A 20,425-nucleotide genomic window follows, 5' to 3' on the forward strand; every position below is an offset into this window, starting at 1 on the left:
CCCTCCCCCTCCCCCCTGCTCCAACATTATTTGTATTCGATTCTATTCATTGCTTTCTCGTTCTACAGAACAGCTTGGGTGCAAAAAATAAAAGCTGCTTCAGAACTCTACATAGAAACAGAAAAGAAGAAGCGAGAAAAAGCTTATTTGGGTAAGTGAAGCAGTGCGGACATGCACAGCAAGTTTCCCCAACAGCAAGGAACATTCAAGGACATGTTCCCTTTGTGTTTTCTTCTCCACAGTTCGATCTCAGAGGGCTACAGGCATCGGAAGGCTAATGGTGAATATAGTGGAGGGCATTGAGCTGAAGGCATGTCGATCCAATGGTGAGAATTACTCAGTCTCCTGTCTATCTCGTGTTCAATGTCAATCCCCAGAGGACATTTCAGCCCAAAGAGTAATGACGATTTGTTTCTCAGAGTGGGAATACCTTACTTTATATTATAATATTGCTCTATCGCTATGCATGTTTGACAGCCATGAACTCAAAGAGAGTGGTTTAATTTTTTTACGTTTGTGGCTCGTTTGAGCCTCTTGGTTGCTGTAGAGTAAAGGAAACACGAGTTCTGCTTCTTCATAAAATACCTTAATTTCTTTGATCCAACTCCACACACAATTCTCCACCAACAAATAGAGCCACCTGTGGCCCTTTTACATGTCAGTGACTTTGACTGAATAATTGACACCAAATTAGGACTTAATTGGAAGGTCTGTTAACCCATTCCTAATACAGCTGAGGGTGAAGTGTCAAACCATTTGAGAGGTGAGGGTTGATCACTCAGATTTGCTTTAACAGATTGGATCCTCTGATTCTCCATTCGCATAGCCAGGGAGTGAGTGATCCATATAGGGCAGGAAGATTCAGGATCTGATCTGTGCTTTGTTAGCTAAATTCAGCTGGATTACTGATAGGTACACGGTACTTGGCCTCAAAATCCCTTTATTAAAGTTCTAAAGTTTATTTATTTATTAGTCACAAGTAGGATTACATTAACACTGCAGTGAAGTTACTATGAAAATCCCCTAGTCGCCACACTCTGGCACCTGTTTAGGTACACTGAGGGAGAATTTAGCATGGCCAATGCACCTAACCAGCACATCTTTCGGACTGTGGGAGGAAACCGGAGCACCCGGAGGAAACCCACACAGACACGGGGAGAACGTGCAAACTCCACACAGACAGTGATCCAAGCCGGGAACTGAACTCAGGTCCCTGGCGCTGTGAGGCAGCAGTGCTAACCACTGTGCCGCCTATGTTGGGGAGAAAATAACTGGCTGAAACTTCCACCCTGATCACTGCTCAGCAATTCACGCCAGAAGTCTACTGTATGTTCAGATGAAGATCAGGCCTAGGCTGTGATGCAATCTCTGGAAATAATAGCATGCCAGCACTCGAGTTTTATACAGTTACCTGGGCTAACTTAGCATGGAACCACAGCTCAACAAGGAGTTCTGAAGGAGGAGAGTATTATCTCTTTAACCAGTATGTTAATTCACTTGAGTTTTGCATATTTACTATTTGCAAATTATTGGATAATATTTTTTCAGTCGAACTTCCTCTAAAGGACAGTCTTGTAACTCAAACTATTTAAAACTGCAATTCCAACGAAAACACACAACATCAATTCCACAAAGCCATCAAATAATAAAGTTTAATGTAACTTATGGCGGTGAATGTCTGTGTAGGTTCTCCAGCTGTTATGATATCCTTCAGTTAAAGGGTCACTGTAATCCAGAAAAGCAATCGGGGTGGTTTCAGCCTTGCTAATGTTTAGTTGCAGGATGTTTCCTCCTCAGCTTGTTGCCACGTGGCAACTAGGGACCACAGCAAAGCCACGGAACAGAGGGGGAATGATCAAAGTGGGAAAGCTGTGTGTGGTCAAAATACCCAACAAGGTTGACCCTATTCTCATGGACAAGACCCTGAGTCAGCTTTCAGATGAGGAACACTAGGTGAAGGTTGGAAAAAGGCCACACGCTTGGTGACCCTGCAGGCATGAGAAGGAAAGTGACGAGAAGGAAAGGATAGGTAGAATTATTGAAGACATGAATTTAGTTGCAGGAAAACGCATTGGACATCATCTGAAGCTATATATATAGGCCTTGCAGAAGTTCAGCAAAGATTCACTAGAATGAAAAGACTGAGCTGAGAGACTGAGGGCAGAATGTTACGCTGTCCTGCTGGTGGGTTTGCAGGCGGTTGGGGAAACGACCTGTGAAATTTCCTGGGTGGTCTGCCACTGTCCCACCTGCCCTTGTCCTGTCCGTAATTTTATGTGGGGCAGGCAAAGCCTTTCCATGTCAGGGTACCCGCCCAGGTTCTGGCCTCTTCATCAAGACCCCACAACCCTCTCTGCCCAATGCCCTGGGCCTCTTCTCTCCTTCCTGCTGTGAGGAGCACTGTACTTACCTGATCGTGGATCCAAGACTTAGAATCTAGGGATTGCCAGACCTGGCTACTCGAGGTGCTGAGACTGCAGAGCTGTTGGCTAATTCAGTTGATTGGCATGTCTCTGAGGTGCAACATTTGCCCAAATGAGGGGCAGAAGTCCCGTCAACTCTTTGGGGTGGGAAACTGCGCCATCCAAAAAGTCTTCATGAATAACCTCAGCCGTTATGGGAATTGAACCAGCTGTCCAGCCAACTGAGCTAAACCGGCCCCTATTTCTGGCAGATGTTCACTGTAATTATTGGTAAGGTAACCCGAAAACAGATGAACTAGTATGTATATATATATTTTTTAAAACACAGAAAATACTGGAAATACCCAAATTTTGTCGACACTGTGGAGAGAGAAACAGAGTTAATATTTCAGCTTGTCAAAGATGTGATCAGTTTTCGATCGGGGAAATGGGGGAGGATGGAGAGGTCTCTGATAATCAGCTCTCTGGTTAACTGACAGGAGGTGATGACTGTTTTATATGTTCCATTAAAGCCTAATTTTCTTTATTCATCTCCATTTTAGGAAAGAGTAATCCTTACTGTGAAGTGACCATGGGTTCGCAATGTCATATCACAAAAACCATTCAAGACACACTGAACCCCAAATGGAATTCCAACTGTCAGTTCTTTATTAAAGACTTGGAACAGGATGTGCTGTGTATTACTGTCTTTGAGCGCGACCAGTTCTCACCAGATGGTAAGAATTATTTATTTCCGTTTACTTATCCAAGTGGAAATCTGGATCTAATTGTATTTCCCTTGTCAAGATCGGTAATCTGGATGTGGATCCTTTTTGTTTGTGATCTGGGACTGGTCCCACCAGTTTAATATTCCCAACTCTGCATGACCCAGTCAGCTCAATTGCCATAACCCTGGGTAGGGCTGTTTTAGAAATGTGACCAGTCGTGACAGTGTTCTGGAAATCTCAACAGCGCAATACCAGTTGATACCAGTTGAATTGTCCTATCTCTTGTCAAGCACAAGTCTAATCCCTTACACCTCAGCCTGCTATTCATGTACTCTTAACTCAATTTCTGTGAATTTGACCGTGTAAAATGGACTGTTTGCTGTAAACCTTAAAGCTGGCACGTACACATGTAAAATAATCTAGCCCGATCTCCCTGCCGACCTCAAATCGTCATTAAAATTATCTCAGACATTAAGTGGTTAGAGACTGCACGATGGATGAATCGAAGCCATTGTTGGCTACTATTTTCATTGCTGAATTGGTAACTTGCCCAGCATAACGTCAGTCACGAGGGATTGTCCGATGGCAAATTTATTTACATGTGTACCCGGGCCTTTTCAGCCTCCAGTTAGACCATGAAATCCCTACTAATATTCATTAGGCAGAAATGTACCTGCTTTCTTTACCATAACGATAATCCAGCACTTCATCTGCTGGCTTTTATTCACACTAAATACGGCAGTCATAGATTTTTGAACAGTAGGAATTAAGCGTTATGGTAAGTGGAGCTGAGTCCACGAAAAGATCAGCCATGATCTTATTGAACGGTGGAGCAGGCTCGAGGGGCCAGATGGCCTCCTCCTGCTCCTAGTTCTTATGCTCATAGGACATAGCCCAACATTCCCTGTTCTAAGACACAATTGGGTCCTGATTTCTCTAATAAATGTACATTTACCTGAATCAGTGCAAACAATAGATGCATGCCCCAGTTTGTGCTTTCCTACTTTTGAACTAATCAATTATTGAGCACAGTATTAAAGCAACATGAAGGCAAAGAAAGCACTTGGATTTACACAGTGTCTTTCAGCGCCACAGGACATTCCAAATAAGTTACAGCCAATGCAGTACTATAGCAGTGCAGTCACTCATATAATGCAGGAAATACAGCAACCTATGGTCCAAAGATGTACAGGTTAGGTTAATTGGCCATGCTAAATTGCCCCTTAATGTCCTAGCATGTGTAGGTTAGGGGGATTAGTGGGGTAAATATGTGGGATTATGAGGATAGACTCTGTGTGGGATGCTGTGTTGGTGAGTCGGTGCAGACTTGATGGGCTGAATGGCCTGCAGTAGTAGACACACACACTACTGCACTGTGTATCTGTGCAGTACACAGATAGTATGCAGTCCTATCTGTGTACTGCACCCTCCCACAACCTGCAATAACTCAATACCACAAACAGGATTGAGGGATAAATATTAGCCCAGGCACCCGGGACGCAATTCCCACCCTCCTTCGTAATATCAACATTGAATCTTCTACCTTCACCTCGGGAAACAGGCGAGATCCCGGTTTAACGTCTCATTTGAATTACATTAGCTCTGATAGTGCAGCCCTCACTCAGTACTGCAGCGGCATATCAGCCTTGGTGTTAGTGCTCAAATCCTTGGAGTGGGACGTGAACCCGCAATCTTCTGATTCAAAAGGGGAGAAATTTACCAAGTAAGCCTCAGCTGACAATAGCATGAACAGTTTAAACTACAGATAAAAGTAAATTACTGCGGATGCGGGAATCTGAAACCAAAAGAGAAAATGCTGGAAAACCTCAGCAGGTCTGGCAACATCTGTAAGAAGAGAAAAGAACTATCTGGATGGCTCATCTGGAACAGCCTAAGGGGATCTATGTGGGCAAAAACACTAAGCCAGCAGAACTGAACGAGGAAACAAGGCTAGGTCAATAGAGAACCAATGGCAAGATATCCAAGGGGATATCTCAGAATATTCTGTTGTGGGAAAATCACCACTCGGAGTCAGATTTAAAGATTCAACATGCAGTTTATCGGACAAAGCTTTGGGAGAAGCGCTGGGCTCTCCGCAGTGCACGCAGTCACCTTCTCAACTTTAAAATGGCAGCTCTTTTATACATTTTCTAATAGTGGACAAGTACAGACTTTAGCAGTTATCACATCATTATCCGAGTATGCCCCCCCCCTATCAACGACTGATCTCGTTAACAAAACTCATTGTTTCGGTTCTGCCTTATCTTAAGTTAAGGTGATCATCTGGGCCTCAAGGTCTGGTTTATTTCCTGTAGTAAATAGACACTAAAAGGATTTAACTCGTTGTACAATGTCTATGCCTAAGTCAGCACATATTAATGTCTTTTCACAGAGTCCATTTTGTGCCAGGTAACCATCTTGTATCTTTTAATTTCGGTTTTACTCCAACAATTCCCCCTTTTGGTCAGGATTATGCTCTAATAATCTGATAGACCAACAGTAGCAACATCGTGGGTCCGGCAATTGATGTGCCTGACCCGTAACCAACAGGTCACGCGTTCACAGGTAAACTTCCACCTTCTCGCCCTTTCCTTCATTGTCGTCGTCTTCCTTGGTGTCTTTGGGTGTTCCCATGAGATGTCCTTCTTCGGTGACCATACTGGCCCCTGGCACAATCCGAGTCATCATGACTTTACTGCAGACATTAAAACATCTGAAAATTGGGCAATAGACAATTATTATTACAATGAGAATAATTAGTCGATGCATTAAATAAGACCCCCAGAATCCCCCCCAATAACCATTCGAGCCAGCTATTCCCCTTCTTGGGGCCTTGTCTAAAGTCATCGAGCTGCTTTCTTATATCATTGATGGCTTGGGTGATGTTGTAAGATTCATCTGTAACATGCGTTATACATTTGTCTCCTATTATTGTGCATACTCCCCCCTGTTGGGCTAACTGATAATCTACGGCATTGTGGGTCTGCTGCGCGTATAATCTTAATTCAGCCAGTTCTTGGTTGACGGCCTCCAGTGCCTTTGATGTGCTGTTTCCCAGGATGGTTCATCCACAGATAAGATGGTTTCTATTTTTGGCACTAATTACTCCTGCTGCTCCCCCCAGAGACAGGGCCCTAATGAACCCGTAGCCGAGTGACGATCCCAGTGTGACCGGGACCTCCCAATCGGCACAGAATTCCTTGCTGAAGGCCCGGGTCACTATCTTTCTCCGGGTATGCCCTTTTTGAGGGCATGGAACAGTGAGTGGTCCTATCATTCCTACTGCAAAGAGGATCAGGAGGGTTGGTGTTGCCATCGTGAAGGTGCCATTGAGGAGGAACACAAATCCCCCCTTGGCTCGGTAACATTTAATATCCTGGTTATTGGTCTGTACGAACTGTATATACCGCCAATTGCTCAATTCACTTGACTTTCTGCCCGATCCTAACAATTGGTAAGTATCAAACGGGTCTGTCCATGTGGCTGAGCTGACATGAGTCCCATTACACTGACCACAAATGAGTTGCCTCCCCGCGGTTACGTTCAGGCATCTTTGCTCGTTACAGGTACAAGTAAACGGGCCTCTGTTTACCCGACAGCGCTGACGGGCACACTGCGTCTGTACACAGGAAACATTCTTGGGAACCAAGGCATATGGACACCTCCATTCCTACCCCGAGAAGCAAAGCGGGTAGCTTGCATCATCTGAGCATAGTTTTCCTCCCACTCCCTGGAGCCCCCTGCATACAGGATCTGCGGAGTTAATTAGTCCCACACATCTTCCCTGTGTACCCCTTGTAGTCGTCTGTAGTTGCTTGTAGTCGTCACCTGTTTTGGGGAAAGCACTCTGGTCACTTTATGGCTTACTTGTTAATATCACTCATTCGTTTCTTTGTATAATTTCAGCTGGGTCCAATGTTTCCATACACTTTTCCCCCTTATGTCCAGACAGGCACAGGTATCTCCACTAATTATGACCTCATGGCCTATTCCATTTTGGTGCAAATCCTGGTTTTTCAGTAATATTTCTACCATGATGTGACTTCCCGCTGTTGGGGCGTCAGGGAGCATTTCAAGCTCTCTCTCTGTGCGTCTCTTTCCTCCTGATTATCCTTTACTAATTTAATCCTGATTATCCTTTACTAATTTACGCACCCCTTTTAGTTGGGCACTTAGTTCCAAAACATATTGTTTAATTTTGTCTTTTAGTGGACCTACATCGGCCCCACCTGTTATGATGCTTTCTGGTAATTGCATCGCCCTTCCTGTCACGAGTTCATAAGGGGTTAATCCGGTTGTCCGGTTTATCGTGGCTCTTAACCTCATTAATATAGTAGGTAATACTTCTGTCCATGTTTTTCCTGACGTTTGCATGGCCTTGGCCAGGGCATTCTTAAGAGTTCTGTTCATGCGTTCCACCATTCCAGAACTCTGCAGGTGGTCAGGGATGTGGAATTTTTGTTTTATTCCCATCAGTTGGCACACTGTTTTTACCACCTTTGCGGTGAAGTGCGTCCCTTGATCCGAATCAATTTGTATGGGTATTCCCCATCTAGGGATTACCTCCTCCGCCAATATTCTAGCCACCGTGGTAGCAGTACAATTTCTGGTAGAGAATGCTTCTACCCACCTGGTAAACTGGTCTATAATAACCAAACAATAGGTTTTGCCATGGGATTGCGGTAGTGGCCCTGTGAAATCTATTTGCAGATGTTCCCAGGGCCCCTTTGGTCGGGGCTGGTGTCCCACCTTAATTTTTATGGGTCGACCGGGATTGTATTGCGCGCATGTCACGCATCGGTGACAATGTCGGGCTACGTCCTTCCCCATTCCTTTCCACCACCATTCTTTTCCTATACTAGTTGCCATGGCCTCTCTTCCCGCATGTGAGAGTCCATGGTGTAGTTCCAAGAAGGTGTTTTGTATGCACTCCGGCACCATTACCTTGTCATTTCGTCTCCAAACATTATCAGTCCCTCTGCTCGCTCCCTGTGCTTCCCACTTCCCCTTTTCCTCTTTCGAGGTATCTTCGTGTAAGTCCCGAATATCTATTTCGTCTCCGGTCTGGCCCGTTACTGCTATTGGCAGCTCGCCAACTGCCTCCTGTTCTAACGCTAATTGCGCTGCTCTATCTGCGGCTTGGTTCCCTTTGTAATTTAACCAATCGGGGTTATCCCTTTCTGGTTCCTTCTGATGTGCTTCTCGGGTTTTTCGCTGGCTTTTAGTAATGCCTCGATCCTTTGTTGGTGTTTAATAGGAGTTCCTCCCGTGGTTACAAACCCCCTCCTACCCCATGCCATCATATAATCGTGTATTACCCCGAATGCGTACCTACTGTTGGTTATATATATTTACCGTCTTTCCTTCGGACAATTCTAGTGCCTTTGTGAGTGCCACTAGTTCTGCCACCTGCGCGGATAGACCTCTGTCAATTCTTTCTGACTTTACCGTTTCCAATCTGTCATTTACTACTGCCCACCCTGTCCGGGGTGATCCTTCCACGTATTTACGTGAGCCATCTACAAAAAGGGTCTCCTCAGCTGTTACTAAAGGTACATCCTTTACCCTGCCTTCTTCTATATCCATATCTACCTCTCCACAGTCATGTGGTTCTCCTGTATCCAAAATTCCTTCTGCTGGGTTATCTCCTGTGTCTCTTACTATTCTAACTGACTTGCTGGGAGGTAGGAGGACGGCTTCCCATTTAGCCCTTCTCATGTTCGAGACGGACCTTAACTTTCCTGTATTTAGCATTTCCACCAAGGTATGTTTGGTGTGGAGGATTTTATTTCCTGTCATTACTATTGGTTCGCTAACCTTTCCGGTCCCGGCGGCGCAATCTAAGGCGGCTCTGCACCTTGGCAGTCCGGTTACTACCGGCCCTTCTGCTGTTGAATAGTAACCTATGGGTCTCCGTTTATCGCCATGATCTTGCGTTACTGCTGCAGAGTAGAACCCCCCTTCATTGTTACAGTGTCTGTGGAAATCTTTACTGGAATCTGGTAGTCCCAGTCCAGGGGCTGATATCAGTTCTGCCTTTAACTTATTATAGGCCTCTTCTTGCTCAGGTCCCCATTCTACGGAGTTTAAAGTTGGCTTTCCCCCTTTAACTAGTCTCTGTATAGGCTCTGCCAATTTTGCGAATTCCGGGATAAAACTTCGGTCCCAGCACCTTCCTGACTCCTCTTACGGTGACTGGCCGCGGCATTTGTTGTACCGCCTTCTTTCGGTCTGTTGGCATCTCTTTAAGCCCTTGTGATATTAAGTGTCCTAGGTACAGGACTTATGCTTTCCCGATTTGTGCCTTTTTGGGGCTCACCTTTAACCCTGCAGTTTTCAGTTCATTCAACACTAGGTATAGTGCTCCCTGGTGTCCTGACTTAGATTCTGAGGCTATTAATATATCATCCACGTATTGTAGAATCGTGCTACCCTCTGGTAGTTCCACCCTTTTCAGGATGTCACTCATTACTCGATGGAAGATGGTGGGGCTATTGTGGAATCCCTGCGGTAGGCGAGTCCAAGTGTACTGTTTGTCTCCCACCGTAAATGCAAATTTGTCTTGGGATTCGGGATCCAAGGGTTGGCTATATCCAATACGGTAAAGATTTTATGCTCCGGTGACAATCCATTCAGGATTGTCGAAGGGCTTGCTACAATGGGGTGCAATTTGGGCGTGACTTTATTGAGGCCGGTGTAGTCTATGGTGAGTCTGTAACTTCCGTCGGGTTTGCTCACTGGCCAGGTTGGGGAGTTAGTGGTACTCGTAGTTTCCCTCAGGATTCCTTTCTCCACTAACCCTTTAACTATTTCTACTACAGCTGCCTTTGCTTCCGGTTTTATCGGGTATTGTCAGTGGGGCTTGTGCTCCGGTCCAGGCACCTTTATCGGGTCAGTTTTGGTTAGGCCAGTGTCTAATTTTGTTTCGGCCCATACTCCGGTGACGGAGGCACAGATGGCTCCAAACCCCTCTGTTTCTAGTCGCCAATCTCTGGTGGTGGCTGAGGCCACCTTGATAGTCTCGAGGTGACTCGTGACTTTTCCTATTCCGGTTTTCCGACCGTCCCGTTTCGGCAAGATTAGCTCTCCCTTCCCACAGTCAATCAAAATCTCGTACTCCTTCATTAAATCATTTCCCATTATTGTACCTTCGTTATTTTTACATACATAGAATCTCATAGGTATATACAAATTATTTATTTCTACTAACGTGGTCTCGCTCAGGTAGAGAGCCCATCCTTGAAAGCCTGGATGAAGGCTCGATCCCCACGGCCTGGGTTTCCTTGCCCTGAGCATTCCTGGTATACTTGGAACAACCGTTCCCCGTATTCAGAAGCTCCTTCCCCCTTTTGTTGCTTGGTCGTTGTGATTTTACTCCAATTGGTAGGGGCATTTCCTAAAACTCTCTGGACTTCCGTTTTAAACAGGGCGAAGGGTGCCTGTTGGGCATCTATTTCTGCGATTAGGGCTACTGCGTGTGTCCAACGTCCCCCACTGTAGTCTTGTGCCAGGGGAATGGCGGGCCCTCCGGCTACCTGCCTCCATTTATCCGCTGGACATGCGGAGTTACATATACACCTAACCAATTGGTGTATATCCCTGCAGTTGGTGTCCTACCCAAACCATATCTAATTCTGCCCAAAATTTCGTATTTGCGCTTCTAGGTTGTAGTTGACCCAGGGAGGCCATTATCTGTTGTCTTTCGCCCGGGGTGAATGGTTTGTAATTTGCTGTTGGCTGCACGTCCGTTTCCCCTCGGGTTACTGGCGCCAAGTTGTGTTCTAGCACTTCCCCTTCCTCTGGAGGTGTGGTTGGTCCCTGTTGTGTGGACTCATAACCATAGAACCATAGAAAATTACAGCTCAGAAACAGGCCTTTTGGCCCTTCTTGTCTATGCCGAACCATTTTATGCCTAGTCCCACTGACCTGCACTTGGACCATATCCCTCCACACCCCTCTCATCCATGAACCCGTCCAAGTTTTTCTTAAATGTTAAAAGTGACCCCGCATTTACCACTTTATCCGGCAGCTCATTCCACACTCTCACCACTCTCTGCGTGAAGAAGCCCCCCCTAATATTCCCTTTAAACTTTTCTCCTTTCACCCTTAACCCATGCCCTCTGGTTTTTTCTCCCCTAGCCTCAGTGGAAAAAGCCTGCTTGCATTCACTCTATCTATACCCATCAAAATCTTATACACCTCTATCAAATCTCCCCTCATTCTTCTACGCTCCAGGGAATAAGGTCCCAATCTATTCAATCTCCCTCTGTAACTCAGCTTCTCAAGTCCCAGCAACATCCTTGTGAACCTTCTCTGCACTCTTTCAACCTTATTTACATCCTTCCTGTAACTAGGTGACCAAAACTCTACACAATACTCTGAATTCGGCCTCACCAATGCCTTATATAACCTTACCATAACACTCCAACTTTTATACTCGATACTCCGATTTATAAAGGCCAATGTACCAAAGGCACTCTTTATGACCCTATCCACCTGTGACGTCACTTTTAAGGAATTCTGTACCTGTATTCCCAGATCCCTCTGTTCAACTGCACTCTTCAGAACGTACCCTGTACGTTCTACTTTGGTTTGTCCTTCTAAAGTGCAATATCTCACACTTGTCTGCGTTAAATTCCATTTGCCATTTTTCAGCCCATTTTTCTAGTTAGTCCAAATCCCTCTGCAAGCTTTGAAAACCTTCCTCACTGTCCACTACACTTCCAATCTTTGTATCATCAGCAAATTTGCTGCTCCAATTTACCACATTATCATCCAGATCATTGATATAGATGACAAACAACAATGGACCCAACACCGATCCCTGCGGCACACCACTAGTCACAGGCCTCCACTCAGAGAAGCAATCCTCCACAACCACTCTCTGGCTTCTTCCATTGAAAGAAGTCTCACAACACCAGGTTAAAGTCCAACAGGTTTTTTACTGTGCTTACCCCAGTCCAACGCCGGCATCTCCACATCGTTCTTCCATTGACCCAGTGTCTAATCCAATTTGCTACCTCCCCATGTATACCCAGCGACTGAACCTTCCTAACTAACCTCCCATGAGGGACCTTGTCAAAGGCCTTGCTGAAATCCAGGTAGACAACATCCACCGCCTTCCCTTCATCCACTTTCCTGGTAACCTCCTCGAAAAACTCTAATAGATTGGTCAAACATGACCTACCACGCACAAAGCCATGTTGACTCTCCCTAATAAGTCCCTATCTATCCAAATATTTGTAGATCCTATCCCTTATCACACCTTCCAATAACATGCCCACCACCGACGTCAAACTTACTGGCCTATAATTTCCCGGGATTTCTTTTGGAACCTTTTTTAAACAACAGAACAACATGAGCCACCCTCCAATCATCCGGCACCTCCCCCGTGAATACTGACATTTTAAATATGTCTGCCAGGACCCCTGCAAGTTCAACCCTAGCTTCCCTCAAGGTCCGTGGGAATACTCTGTCTGGTCCTGGGGATTTATCCACTCTGATTTGCCTCAAGACAGCGAGCACCTCCTCCCCTTTAATCTGTAAAGGTTCCATGACCTCCCTACCTGTTTGCCCTATTTCCGTAGACTCCATGCCCATTTCCTCAGTAAATACGGATGCAAAAAAACCATTTAGTATCTCCCCCATCTCTTTTGGTTCCATCCACAGTCTACCACTCTGGTCTTCAAGAAGACCAATTTTATCCCTCACCTTTTGCTCCTAACATACCTGTAGAAGCTCTTTGGATTTTCCTTCACTCGGTCTGCCAAAGCAACCTCATGTCTTCTTTTAGCCCTCCTGATTTCCCTCTTAAGTAGCTTCTTGCACTTTTTATACTCCTCGAGCATCTGATCTGTTCCTTGCTGCCTGTACATTTCATACAACTCTCTCTTCCTCTTAATCAGTGTTACAATCTCCCTCGAGAACCAAGGTTCCTTATTCCTATTTACTTTGCCTTTAATCCTGACAGGAACATACAAACTCTGCACTCTCAAAATTTCTCCTTTGAAAGCCTCCCACTTTCCATTTACGTCCTTACCAGAGAACAGCCTGTGCCAATCCACACTTCCCAGATCCCTTCTCATTTAATCAAATTTGGCCTTTTTCCAGTTCAGAACTTCAACCCGAGAACCAGATCTATCCTTTTCCATGATCAGGTTGAAACTAATGGCATTATGATCACTGGATCCAAAGTGTTCCCTCACACTCACATCCATCACCTGCCCTAACTCATTTCCCAATAGGAGATCCAATATCGCATCCTCTCCAGTTGGCACCTCTATATACTGATGTAGAAAATTCTCCTGAACACATTTTACAAACTCTATCCCGTCTAAACATTTAACAGTATGCAAGTCCCAATCTATATGTGGAAAATTAAAATCCCCTACTATCACAACTTTGTGTTTCTTGCAGTTGTCAGCTATCTCTCTGCTGGTTTGCTCCTCCAATTCTCGCGACTATTGGGTGGTCTATATTACAACCCCATTAATGTGGTCATCCTTTCCTGTTTCTCAGCTCCACCCATAGGGCCTCTGTAGACAAGCTCCCTAATCTATCCTGCCTGAGTACCGCTGTAACATTTTCCCTGACCAACAATGCCACCCCACCACCTTTTATCCCACTGCCTCTATCCCGCCTGAAACATTGGAACCCTGGAACATTGAGCTGCCAGTCCTGCCCCTCCTGTAGCCAAGTTTCACTAATGGCTATAATGTCATATTTCCATGTGTCTATCCACGCCTTCAGCTCATCTGCCTTCCCCACAATACTCCTGGCATTGAAATAGACACACCTCAAAAGGTTATTTCCACCACACTCAACCCTTCCATTTGTGATTTTGTTTGAACTAACCTCTCTTTTTACCCCTGCTCCACTATCTGCTCTGGCACTCTGGTTCCCATCCCCCTGCAAATCTAGTTTAAACGCTCCCCAATAACACGAGCAAACCTCCCTGCAAGTATATTGGTCCCCTTGTAGTTTAGGTGTAACCCGTCTCTCTTGTACAGGTCCCACCTGCCCCAGAAGAGGTCCCATAAGGGGGCAGAGGAAAAGTTTCCCCATCCCATTGATTCTCCTCTAATACTCGATTCCTTTTCTCCAATTCCCTTACTCTGGATTCTAATTTTTTAATCTTATCCTTGTCTTCATTCCACTTCTTAGTGGAAGCCGCTACTTGTCCAATTAGTCCAGCTAATTGATGTATTAATCATAACCCTGCCTTTTTTGTTTTGTCTCTCTTTTCCCCATCTACCCACTTTCTCTGTTGTTCTAAGGTCTGAGAAACATCCCAGCCATCCCTTTGCATCTTCTTAAACAATGAGTGTCTGTCATATATTTATCAATAAGGAAACCTGCAGGTCCCCACTTAGTTTCTTTACCTGCCATCTTGCAGACTTCTACACCCCCGGCCATGATTACCTCCTCAGCAACGTGTTTTCTCCACTGTTGGGGTTACTATTTATACTCACGGCCACAATTACCTCCTCGGCAATGTGTTTCCTCCACCGGAGTCCGGCTCTAGGTCAGGGTGATCAGTTCCTTACCGCACCGCTTTACAACGTGACAGACATGTACACAAACTTTTATGCAAACAGGTGGCAAACTCTGCGTTTGTTCGCCGTGTCTCCGTGTGCGGTGCTGTTCACTGTGCCTCCCTGTGCAGTGCTGTTCACTGTGTCTCCCCTCTCTCACTTGTGCTTCACAATCCTAAGTGCCTTGGTGCCTCTACGCCCACTTCAGGGTCCTGACCTTCGTGTGGGGGATTTCCCCTCTTAACAACCGGTCTAAGGCTGCGCATTTGAGACAGGCACTTCCTTGTCCTTAGTCAATCAGCACAAGCAATCGATTCCTGTTTCTATCCAATAGTCCCATAAATTCCCCTAATTTTCACCCGTTTTTAACTGCATTGTTGGCTCAGTCTGACTCCCACAGTTCAATAATCTCTACTCCAGTTTGCCGATCGAGGCCAACCAATCAACTCACCAGCAGTGAGATCCTTGCTGACTATGCCAATTTGTTGTGGGAAAATCACCACCTGGAGTCAGATTTAAAGATTCAACATGCAGTTTATTGGACAAAGCTTTGGGAGAAGCGCTGGGCTCTCCGCAGTGCACGCAGTCACCTTCTCAACTTTAAAATGGCAGCTGAGATTCTTTTATACATTTTCAAATAGTGGACAAGTACAGACATTAGCAGTTATCACATCGTTATCCGAGTATGGCCCCCCCTATCAACGACTGATCTCGTTAACAAAACTAATTGTTTCGGTTCTGCCTTATCTTAAGTTAAGGTGATCATTTGGGCTTCGAGGTCTGGTTTATTTCCTGTAGTAATTAGACAATAACAGGATCTAGCTCGTTGTGCAATGTCTATGCCTAAGTCAGCACATCTTAATGTCTTTTCACAGAGTCCATTTTGTGCCAGGTAACCATCCTGTATCTTTTAATTTCGGTTTTACTCCAACAATTCAGACTAAACATATTCCTACTATAAAGAAACAATTCTAAGAGGCAGACTCACCATCGACGGTTAACTAAAGAAATTAAGGGAAGCATCAAACTTAAGGAAACAGCATGTGACTGAAAAGATGAATGGCAAGTAGATGATTGGTTAGAGTATAAAGAATGGCAGAGAATGACTAAAAGGAGGAAAGAATTGAGTATGAGAGTTTGAGAGAAGCCAGCCAAAAATGTACAAATGGATTGTAAGAGTTTCTACAGGTTATTAAGCAGGAAAAGAGTAGGTAAAGTCAGTGTCAGTCTTCTGGAGAGTGAGAATGGGGAGTTAATAGTAGATAATAATGAAATGCCCATGAAATGAACAAATACTTTGCTTTTGTCTTCACTATAGAGGATACAAGAAACATTCCAGCAATAGCTGTAAAGCAGCAGGTGGAAGGTAGAGAGGAGCATGGTGAAATTAAAATCAATTTTTGATTGAGGTAGAGAGAAAACAGGGAATTATCGACCAGTAAGCCTAACATCAGTACTGGGGAGAATTCTCAAATCCATTATCAAGGACATATATAGCATGGATTTATGAAGGGGAAATCATGCTTGACAAATCTGTTGGAATTCTTTGAAGATGTAACTAGTAGAGTTGACAAGGGAGAGCCAGTCGATGTGGTATATTTGGACTTTCAGAAAGCATTTGACAAAGTTCCGCATAAGAGATCATTGTGCAAGATTAAAGCGCATGGGATTGGGGGAAGTGTACTGAGATGGATAGAAAACTGGTTGGCAGAGAGGAAACAAAGAGTAGGAATTAATGGGTGCTTTTCAAATTGGCAGGCAGTAACTAGTGGGGTGCCACAGGGATCGGTGTTGGGACCCCAGCTATTCACAATATATATTAATGATTTGGATGAGGGAACAAAATGTAACATCTCAAAGCTTGCAGATGATACCAAGTTGAGTGAGAAGGTGAACTGTGACGAGAATGCAGAGATCCTTCAGCATGATCTGGACTGGTTGGGTGAGTGGGCAAATCAATGGTAGATGCAGTATAATTTGGATAAATGTGAGGTTATTCATGTTGGAAGCAAAAGCAAGAAGGCAGATTACTACCTGAATGGCTGTAAATTGGGAGAGGGGAATGTGCAGCAGGACCTGGGTGTCCTTGTGCACTAGTTGCTGAAGGTAAGCACGCAAGTGCAGCAGGCAGTAAAGAAGGCAAATAGTATGTTGGCCTTCATTGCGAGAGGTTTCGAGTACAGGAGCAGGGATGTGTTGTCGCAATTATACAGGGCCTTGGTGAGGCTACACCTGGAATACTTTGTGCAGTTTTGGTCTCCTTTTCTGAGGAAGGATGTTCCTGCTCTCGAGGTTAGTGCAGCAAAGTTTTACCAGGCTGATTCTGGGATTGGTGGGACTGATAGAGACTTATAGAGTTCAAACAGGACTAGACAGGGTAGATGCAGGAAGGATTTTCCTGATGGTGGGGTGTCCAGAACCAGGGGTCACAGTCTGAGGATACAGGGTAGACTGTTTAGGATGGAGATGAGGAGACATTTCTTCACCCAAAGAGTGGTGAGCCTGTGGAATTCATTACCACAGGAAATAGTTGATGCCAAAACATTGAATGTATTCAAGAGATGGCCAGATATAGCACTTGGGGCGAACGGGATTAAAGGTTATGGGGAGAAAGCAGGGTTAGGCTACTGAGTTGGATGATCAGCCATGATCACGGTGAATGGTGGGGCAGGCTTGAAGGGCCGATTGGCCTCCTCCTGCTCCTATCTTCTATGTTTCTAATAGGGTAGCCTTACTGAGCAAACGGATGGAGCTGTGGGCTGACAAGTCTCTGGGTCCTGATGGACTTCATCCTGCAGTCTTAAAAGAGGTGGCAAATAAGGTAGAATCATAGAATCCCTAAAGGACCATCGTGTCTGCACCTACCTCAATCCCATCCATGCCCTATTCCCGTAACCCTCATTTACCCTGCTAGGTCAATTTAGGGAACCTATTGGCTGGCTACCTATGGTCAATTTAGCATGGTCAATCAACCTAACCCGCACAGCTTTGGACTGTAGGAGGAAACCGGAGCACCCAGAGGAAACCCACGCAGACACAGGGACAAAGTGCAAACTCCACACAGTGACCCGAGGCTGGAATTGAACCGGTGCGGAGAGGGGTCGGGATGGCGACCTCCTCGTGAACCTGCTCCTGGGCCTGGCGAAACGTGCCATTTACCGGTCCAGACTGCGGGCGATCGAAGGGGCCGTCCATCCTGACTGTCTTCCCTTCTACCGCGGCTACGTTCGCGGCCGGGTGTCCCTGGAGAGGGAGCATGCAGTGTCCACGGGCGCGGTTGACGCCTTCCGCGCCCGTTGGGCACCGCAGGGGTTGGGGTGCATTATTGACCCTGACAATCACATTTTAATTTGATGTTTTTAAGTTTCCTTTGTACTTTGATTTCTGTTCGGGCTGTTCCCCCTCCTTTTGGGGAGCTGCCCCTTTTACTTTGTCCCGACTTAATCTGAGTTTGTTTTATTTGGTTTGACCTAAAAAGAGGGCAGCAGTGCTAACCACTGTGCCAACGTGCCGCCCTGTAGTAGATAGTAGTAGGTAGTAGATGAGTTGATGTAATAGATGTCTACCCCATAGAAGGTAGTAGATGGGTTGGTGTTTATTTTCCAAAATTTCCTAGATGCTGCAAATATTCCTTCAGACTGGAGAGGAGCAAATAGAACCACTCTATTCAAGAAAGGAAGGAGGCAGAGAACAGGAAACTATAGGCCAGTTAGCTTGAAGACTGTTGTGGGGAAGGTGCTAGAATCAATCATTAAAGAGTTTATAACTGGGCACATATAAAAACTCAAGTAATCAGGCAGAATCAGCATGGGTTAGTAAAAGGGAAAGCGTGTTTAACCAATTTATTGGAGTTCTTTGTTGGGGTAGCATGCACCGTGGATAAAGGGAAGCCTGGAGATGTACTGGACTTGGATTTCCAGAAAATATTTGAAAAGATGCCTAATCAAAGTTTATTGCAGAAAATCAAACCTCATGGTGTCGGGGGTAACATGGATAGAAGATTGGCTGGCTGGCAGGAAATAGAGCGTATGGGTCTTTTTCTGTTAAAATCATTCATTTACGGGATGTGGGCATCTCTGGCTTTGCCAGTATGTATTTCTCATCCCTAGTTTCCCTCAAAAGGTTGTGGTGAGCTGCCTTCTTGAACCACTGCAATCCCTGAAGGGTAGGTACTCCCAAAGTGCTGTTAGGAAGGGAATCCCAGGATTTTGACTGTAACAGTGGAGGACTGGTGATATATTTCCAAGTCACAATAATGAGTGACTTGGACAGAAACTTGCAGGTGGTGATATTCCCAGGTATCTGCTGGTTCTTGTCCTTCTAAATGGCAGTGATCGTAGGTTTGGAAGGTGCTGCCTAAGGAACCTTGCTCCTGCAGTTCATCTTGTAGGTGGTACAGAGGGCAGCCACTGTTCATTAGTGGTGAAGGGATTGACTGTGGCAAGTGGAGACCCACGGGGTCTGTGCTGGGGCTTCAACTTTTGCAATTCGTATCAAATATATAAATATACATAAATAAATATATATCCAGACGAGGCGATCGAAGTTTATTGAGTAGTATCACAAGTAGGCTTACATTAACAGCAATGATGTTACTGTGAAAATCCCCTAGTTGCCCCACACTGGTGCCTATTTGGGTACACTGAGGGAGAATTTAGCATAGTAAATGCACCTAACCAGCACATCTTTCGGACTGTGGGAGGAAACCGGAGCACCCGGAGGAAACACACGCAGACACAGAGACACAAGTAGGCTTACATTAACACTGCAATGAAGTTACTGTGAAAATCCCCTAGTTGCCACACTCCGGAGTCTGTTCGGGTACACTGACGGAGAATTTAGCATAGCCAATGCACCTAACTTGCACATCTTTGGACTGTGGGAGGAAACCGGAGCACCTGAAGGAAACCCACGCAGACACGAGGAGAACGTGCAAACTCTATACAGACAGTGACCCAAGCCGGGAATCGAACCCAGGTTGATGTCCTGTCCAATATTTACCCATCAATCAACATCACTAGGAATCCTATTATCAGGTCATTAGTGCATTGTTGTTTGTGAAACCTCGCTATGCTTAAACTGGCTGTTGCATTTCCTCCATTACAATAGAGATGGCAGTTCAAAAAGATTTCACTGGCTGTAAAGTTCTATTTAACTACAAGTTTGTTCTTTTGTTTCTTTTCTGGTTCAGTATGAGACTACAGTAAAATGTCCTCTTGTGTTCCCTCACCCCTCAGACTTTTTGGGGCGTACAGAAATTCGTGTTGCCGATATCAAAAAAGATCAAGGCTCTAAAGGTCCTGTTACAAAGCGACTTCTACTGCACGAAGTCCCTACTGGTGAGATAGTTGTTCGTCTGGATCTTCAACTTTTTGATGAAACATAGGGTAATATATATGTGTATTTCTGTACATTAAAAAGCCACATATGGCAACTTTATCAAGTACCTGCAAAAGCTGTCTAGGAATGCTGCACTATTCGATGCAGTATCCATGGAACATATTTTGTGTACTGTTTTATACGTGACATTTAAAAACATGGAATTAGCATTTGTAGACGTGTCCTGCATTTGTTAATGTTATAGCTCTATCATCTCTACATTCCAGTTTCAATTTTTCAGACTATGTGATGGTAAACATTATATTAAGGCAAGTTTTGAACTTGTCTTCCCAAACCGTGACCGGTGGTTCTGAACTGAACTAATTTGGTCGTGAGGTGTCACAAGTTTTTCTAGAGGAAAATTACAGAAGTCAAACTGTAT

The 20,425-nt window shown here is 45.0% G+C and overlaps 1 protein-coding gene across 1 annotated transcript in view; it reads left to right on the forward strand.

Annotated features, from left to right (window-relative positions):
- The window catches only part of itsn1 (intersectin 1 (SH3 domain protein)), a 195,894-nt gene extending 175,746 nt beyond the window's left edge, over positions 1-20,148 (forward strand). The window contains exons 38-41 of the mRNA XM_078232778.1: positions 69-151; positions 243-326; positions 2,966-3,139; positions 19,902-20,148. Coding sequence (XP_078088904.1) covers positions 69-151; positions 243-326; positions 2,966-3,139; positions 19,902-20,050 — 490 coding nt within the window. The 3' untranslated portion in view covers positions 20,051-20,148. The remainder of the gene's footprint in view (positions 1-68; positions 152-242; positions 327-2,965; positions 3,140-19,901) is intronic.
- Positions 20,149-20,425: the final 277 nt, after the last annotated feature.

This window comes from Mustelus asterias, chromosome 17 (assembly GCF_964213995.1).
Source record: "Mustelus asterias chromosome 17, sMusAst1.hap1.1, whole genome shotgun sequence".
NCBI lineage: Eukaryota > Metazoa > Chordata > Chondrichthyes > Carcharhiniformes > Triakidae > Mustelus > Mustelus asterias.